General features: G+C 42.7%; 1 protein-coding gene across 1 annotated transcript; it reads right to left on the reverse strand.

Moving 5' to 3' along the window:
* Window positions 1-49: 49 nt before the first annotated feature.
* On the reverse strand, window positions 50-6,394 carry gpr17 (G protein-coupled receptor 17). The gene is made up of 2 exons (XM_010739529.3): window positions 6,033-6,394; window positions 50-3,337 (listed from the first exon to the last, which is right to left on the reverse strand). The coding sequence occupies exon 2, from the start codon at window positions 3,327-3,329 to the stop codon at window positions 2,313-2,315; it is 1,017 nt and encodes a 338-aa protein (XP_010737831.2). The 5' UTR covers window positions 3,330-3,337; window positions 6,033-6,394; the 3' UTR covers window positions 50-2,312.
* Between the last annotated feature and the right edge of the window lie 645 nt (window positions 6,395-7,039).

Below are 7,039 nucleotides of genomic sequence, written 5' to 3' on the forward strand. Positions count from 1 at the left end.
CTGAGTACAAATCTTTATCACATTACTTTAATGATTAACCAACATTGCCACAACTCTTTCCGTATATACCTGCTTATGAACGTGAACTGAGGTGAAAAAGGGAAGTAACTAAAAATAAATTCAACGTGTAAAAAGCCTAATTAGGTTCTCACACACATTTGTAACATCTCTGTCTTTTAATCTAGGATAAAACAAGCACCTATATTCAGCCGGGCGACCTGGCTTGAGACAGAACTTGAGGAGAGCTAGGTGTTAAATAAAATATATACATTCAGGAAATACAAGTATAGAGTGGCTTGCCATGTTCATGTGATGGACAGGAAGTCTTGCAGAAATAAGAGGAGGAAAATAAGCTGCTCAAAAACCACAACATGGGTCACATGATACAAAAAGAGAACTACAGTGACAAGTCACTGCCGCCTTGGAGGTTTCTGTCCGGCACTTTAAAATAGGTTTCCCACTTTCGCAGACAACACGTCAAAGTCTCAAAGAGTAGGCAAGACACGTCGACTCATGCACAGATGACGTGAAATCATACTTTTGCTTTCAACACACACTTTTTTATATAACAGCACTTAAAAAGCAAGTGTTATTGATACAAAGGAGAAGTAAAAAAAATACAATATTAGACAGTAGTTAACATTTAAGCTGCTGGAACATCCATACAGTTTTTATTAGAGCATTTGCTCTGCAGAGTAAAAACTATTTAAAGTTCATTATTTACAACTTGAAGTCAGAGAGAACATTTATAACTCACATCTCTGTACTGTGTATGAAATCATGTCTCAAACGTCCCTTGTACAAGTTGACAGTAAATTAGGACTTATATTTTGTCATGCAATAGTGCAATATCATAGAGATGTGGACAAAACAGCAGATGCATAGCAAAGGAGAGCTAGGGAGCTGAATAATAATGAATATATGTACAATGAAGATTTGTCTAGCACAAGCAAAGCAAACACAGTGTCTCCCAGCAATTTAAAACAGTAATGGGAAAATACATTTGAAGTGCATTTAAAAATACATAAATATATATTGTATTGTATATTAAAAACAAGAGTATAGAGCCATGCTAGCAGCTCTAGTAAAGGCACAGTGGTGCTTTGAGCTAAATGCTAACATCAGCATGCTCACATGTTTAACTCTGGGTGTTGGCATGGTAACATTTGCTAATTAACACTAAAAGCAAAGAACAGTTGTGGCTTTTGGGGATGTCGTTATGTTAATTTTGCAGGTATTGTTGCTGAGGGGAACATGAAAGCAACACATAGCTAAAAACACCTTAGATAAAAAAAATTATATTAAAAACTAACTAATGAGTATTTATCACATTTGGCATAGGATACAAAACAGTAGCAGTAAATATACATTATAAGCTGACTATGTACAAAATTATTTGGTGTTTGACACACAAATCATTTCCCTACATCAACAGGAAGCTTGTAAAAACAACAACTTATTTCTTGTTGAGGTAACACCATGGAAGCTAAAATGCTAAAATACAATATTTACTTCACAATTTTCTGTCTCATTTGTCTATGACAAATGTTCTCTGCCCAAACTTTTTATGCAGATGAAGATTGTTGATGGCAGCAGTTGGCAAGTAGAACTGACAGAAAAAAACATTACAACTCAAAGCCGTGCATGCAAAATCAAAATGAGAGTGGAGTTTCGGAAGCCGAAGCAAAACATAGTGAGAGAGTTCATGCAGTCAGTCATGTGGCATTTTTATTTGTAGTTTTAGTATCCATAAAAAGATATATTTGTAGTGTTAAAGTACCTAAAACCATCTCAATATAGTTTTACATCCCATGTGCGTAGACTTTATAAAACATGGACATAGTGTCTGTGACGTCACCCACAGGATGTGAAGCAAGCGTGGTGGCTCTGACTTCACTTTACAGACACAGAGGTTGCCGCTTGGTTTTGTTTCAGTATTAATGAACCTCTCATCTGATTGGCTGGCCAACCACAAGTAACAGATTGTCACCTGCCCAGACGGTGAGTTTAGGTGGGTGTGGCTGAGGGCGGTGACTATCACAACTTTACGGAAGTCCTGACGGCTTGTTAGGGCTGTGTATATTTTCTCTGTGGATTGAGTGTTTGATACTTCCACTGTATATATATCACAACTGGACTTGCTTTTTAATAATAATAAAATTGTAAACTTACTCTCTACAATATGGAAACTTTAAATTCAAGATTAGGGGGCTACAGTGAAACATGAACCACATTGTGGAATAAGCTCAAGCCTTCAGTCAATAAAAGGCAACAGTCAATTGATAGTCAGATCATTTTGACAGCTCCAGGTCTCAAAACTCAGACTTGGCACTCACGGAGCTCTCGTGTGTTCCCTTTAACTCTCCACTGGTGGCTGCTGACATACCGGCCTTGTCTTTGCAAAACAATCGCATCAGTGTACCGCGAAATTTCTCTGCCCCAAACAAGTAGATCAGCGGGTCCATAGCACCGTTCAGGCAGGTGAGGGAGGATGTAAGGCGGTTGGCCAAGCTCAGGCCTCTGCGTGTCTGGCAGGAGATACCAGGATGGTTGTAGCCCAGGATGAAAGTGGCCCTGCTCGCATGATAAGGCAGGAAACAGACCACATAGATGAGCATGACCAGACCGATGGTGCGCAGGGCCTTCAGCTTGAGGGCCGGCTCTAACCTGGAGCCCCGATGCAGGCTGTAAATGATGAGCAGGTAACAGGACAGGGTAGTGAGGAAAGGTGGGGTGAAAGCCACAGCCAGTGAGATCAGTGCATTACGTGAGGCCTTCTCTCTGTACAGCTGCAAACACACTGTCACGCCGTCCACCGTGGAGGTCTGGTGGGTGACTAGCAGTGGTGCCATGGAGACAATAACCAGGGCCCACAAAGAAAAGCTGATGATGTGGGCGTAGCGAGCACGTCGGACCTTCAGCGACCTCACAGCGTGAACCACAGCCAAGTAGCGATCCCCGGCTACACAGGCCAGGAAGTACAGGCTGGCGTACATGTTGACATAAAACAAAAAGCCCGCCAGTCTGCAGGGCACCTCGCCAAAGGGCCAGTGTCCTCCAGTGAGGTGGTATGTAGCCCTTAGTGGGAGGATGATCACGTATGATAAGTCTGCCACAGCCAGGTGGATCAAGAAGATGTTGGCTGGAGAGGAAGAGCCACGCTGGTGAGAGAAAATCCAGAGAGCCAGGCTGTTACCATTCAGCGCCAGGAAGAAAACCAGGATGTAGAAGCATCCAAACAGGGTGTTTTCAGCTGTCATGTCCACCGCCGCACAGCCCGATGACTGGTTGAACAGCAGGGACGGCAGCTCCATTGTCGAGGATTCCATTGTGGTGACTAAGGAGACAGAGAAAGGGTATAAGTAGAAACATTTCTCCTCTTTGGGATGATTTTTATCATCACAAAGTAACATGTATGCTTGTTTGTAACAGATCAGGTCTGAGTCATGACTTTCCTTGAAATGGCTCACTGTTCAGTATTCAGACAGCAAACTACCCCGGTGACAGACAGGAAGCCATACCAGCTGAACCCCTGGACACGCCACTCTCTACCCACGCCCACACATATACTGACAATAGGCAGGGAGAGCGTTTGCTACAATGCCAGTTTCACAAGGTAACAATAGATGTCAGTGTCCGTGGCTAATGTGCACATGCCCTGAGAGCAGATAATTACTTAATTCTGACCACAACAAGTATTAGACTTCCTCCGCACACACAGGAAGTCTACTCTTCTTCTTCCTCCTACAGTGTATCTGGCCTCATAGTCTGATCGGTCATCAATAATTCTTTCATCTCAGCTGAATGGCCTCAAACTATAGCTAATAAAAGGTAAACATGAAAGTGTCTGTGAAAGAGTAACTACAACTGTAAGTACTGTGTGGCTACATGTAAAGTTAAGTGTCCAATGTTTACATCACCTCAAAGGAAATACTGTTATTCACCTTCTTTCTGGTAGTCACATTTAAAAAAAAAAAAAAAAGGTTTTATGTGTCATGTGGCTCATTTTACCACCCTTTGCCAGAGCTAGGCTAGCTGTTTCCCTCTGTTTCAAGTCACTGTGCTAAGCTATGCTAAGTAGCTGCTGGCTCCAGCTTTATTTTGAAGAGACAGGCACAGGAGTCACGTCCAACCGGCAACCTCCCCCCTGTGGCTGAAATGAAGCCAGTGTAGAAGTGCCAAAAACTGCAGTTCCTCAAACATCCACTTGAGGCTGGCTACTAAACGAGTCAGTCTCCATAAGCCTCCATGTTCAAATGTCCAACTTCACAGCAGAAATAAACATGTTTACAGCCTGGTACAAAACAAATTTCCCTGTTCATGACAACTGTACTGAGGGTGGCTGGGAGGTGGAAGAGACAAAAACAGCACTACATAAAACCTGTGGGTGATGTCATGGATGCACTGCTATATTAGTATATCTAGTTTGTTTATGTTTTACATAACTGTTGTTATGGAATTTTCTATCCTAAGGTTACACAGGATCACGTGTGGGCCTTGATGTCGTAGGCAGTAGTAGTTGTTTGGCTTTGCTAGAGAACCAAGCCTAAATAAATCCCACAGCATAAGACTCCTGAACACTTTCTCCCCTCCTGTCCTCACCATTGACTATTGACTTCAGTGATTTCTCCACAACAAGTGTACTAAAAAATGACAAAAGTTGTGTCATGCTATACTAAATGGCTGCTGGCTTGAGCTTCATCTAGAAGAGTTTGTATTTTTTTAAATGTCAAATTAGTATTATTACACCTACATATGTGAGCCCTAAAACCCAAGAAAAAAGAGTTTTTTCTTAATAAAATAACTGTACATGAAGTTTAAACTTTGGCGATATAATGTTATAATTCCCAACATTCCTCACAGCATTACATATTTGTTTTTTCCCCCAAATAAAATAGCCACACCTCAATAATAAGTCACCCACTCCTCCATTCCTCTGGCAAGCTCAAAGGAACTCCACTCCTTTAATTGTTTTTATGTCCTCCTTTTTCTGCTTTAACCAAACATCTATACACGCCAGGGTTTGATCTGCAATCTTTTTATCTCAGAAAAATCTTCTTTTGAACATTCACTTTGAAATGTGTGGAGGATCCAAGAGTAATATTAAAGCAGCATTGTTGCAAGGGTGAATTTGTCATACCAAAGATGTTTCTGTAGCTGAAGGGAGGCTCCCAATGCAAGCAGCTCACCGAGCAGTGAAATGTGATTAAATAACAGTGCACCATCGCAGGGCTCCTTCACAAAAAGAAAAAGGGATTGTCTCTAAATCGCTAAATCTCCACTTCACCAGCTCACCATCCAGACTTTTGCCCCATTAGAAAGCAGCCACATGTAGCAGTGTGGCTCTTTTTAGGTGTGTGAGCTGTGCTATCCTGCACTGGCTGGAGCTGTGAGACCCACAACGAAGGGCATTTCTCAGCCAAGGCTCAGACTCATTCGGTGCATTCAGGATCACCCAAAGAAAAGGGTTGCAGTCCCAGCAGGGATAACAAACCGGGTGCAGCCACATTTGAATGGGAAAAGCTTCCATAAATACAGATCCCAGAGGGATAATCCTAAAGAGAGGCAATCCTGAAATATGCCTTCATCACAATGACCTGCTGATCTGTGCAGGCGTTCACATGTGAAGACTGTTGGCAGCAGAGGTGGCTGGCATTGGTTCTTTTTCAAAGATTAGCCAGTAACAATTTGTTGTGACAGCTGTAATGTGTACAGTCTGCTATTGTACAAACTCGTCACAGTAGTCACAAGTGGGAGAGAGTTAAATTTGGTTATTGGATTAAATGCGAGTGCACTTGATATTCAACCTCCCCCGAAAGAAAAGCATCATGATGAGCCGTTTTGGGATTTACATGACAAAAGTGACACATTTACACATCCATCTTGTACAGTGAACTTGGTAGCTGTATAACCAGGGATATATTGCTGTACTGCAGCTATTTCTGCCTCTAAAACACAGTGAGAACAATAGAAGGGAGCCAGACTTTTAGTTAAACACATCTCTGAATCTGTGGTAAAATAAAGAGACTTACCTGAGCTTTAGAGCTTTTCAGAGTGGACTTCTTGAAGAAAATGTTAGCTTCTTAAGGAACAATTCAGCCGCTGACAGAGTGGACTACAATTAGTCCAGAAGCAGAGTGAAGACTGGGAGTACGACCCGCTGAGTGTGAGTGAAGAACTGAAGCTCTGACACAAAGAATGCTGTCCTATAACCCCCTTTTTTCTCTCCCCTCTCAAGATGTCCTTGGGAATGAGACTGTTGCTCTTTTTGTGTCTCAACAAATTTGATAACAGAAAAGGGAGTCCCGATTGGAGCCTTTTTCGTTTGAACCTTGACCCCACCCTTTCTCTCTCCATCCCCTTCTCCTCAGAGAGCCACTTGTGAGCTCCACAATAGGCTGAGTCAGAATAAGCAGCACATTTTAGCAGCGGGGAGAAGAATGGCATGCCTCAGTCGGAATGAGTCCTCGGGTATGACTCCATGGAAACCGAGTTGTGGTGGTGGCATTGGTGGTGCACCAAGTTCTTTTACCATGAACTCCCACCCCCCCACTGATAGATAGAAGATGGACTGTGCTGTTAATTGAGAAGTTTATGACTGAAGTCTCTGAGATGATCTTTTGTATATGGTCTGTTATGTTCTATAGAGGGGCCCATTCCCTATAGGAGAGCAAGTGAAAAACAAGAGCGGCTACGGAGGGGGGTTGGATGCTTGAAGGAAACAGAGGCCCTTGTTGGACTCTTGCCTCCCGGGGGCATCCTGAATTGGAATGCCCAAAATAATCAGTCACATAGCCATCAGACAGATGTGGAGAGAGGTCCCACTGGTTAAAGGGGGGGGGAGATAATATTTCTTTCATACAAGCAGATCACAGCTGTGTGTCAGACACATCGTCCCTTTCTCTTCTCTGTTTCATCGACATGCAAATGGTATTCTGTAGACTTGAATGAAGCCACTATCTGTTGCAGGACTGCGGAGAAGCTTTGACATCACTAACCCTGTTAATCTACTGCCAACTGCTAATTGCGACGGCCCCCC

This window comes from Larimichthys crocea, chromosome XVII (assembly GCF_000972845.2).
Source record: "Larimichthys crocea isolate SSNF chromosome XVII, L_crocea_2.0, whole genome shotgun sequence".
NCBI classification, from domain to species: Eukaryota; Metazoa; Chordata; class Actinopteri; family Sciaenidae; genus Larimichthys; species Larimichthys crocea.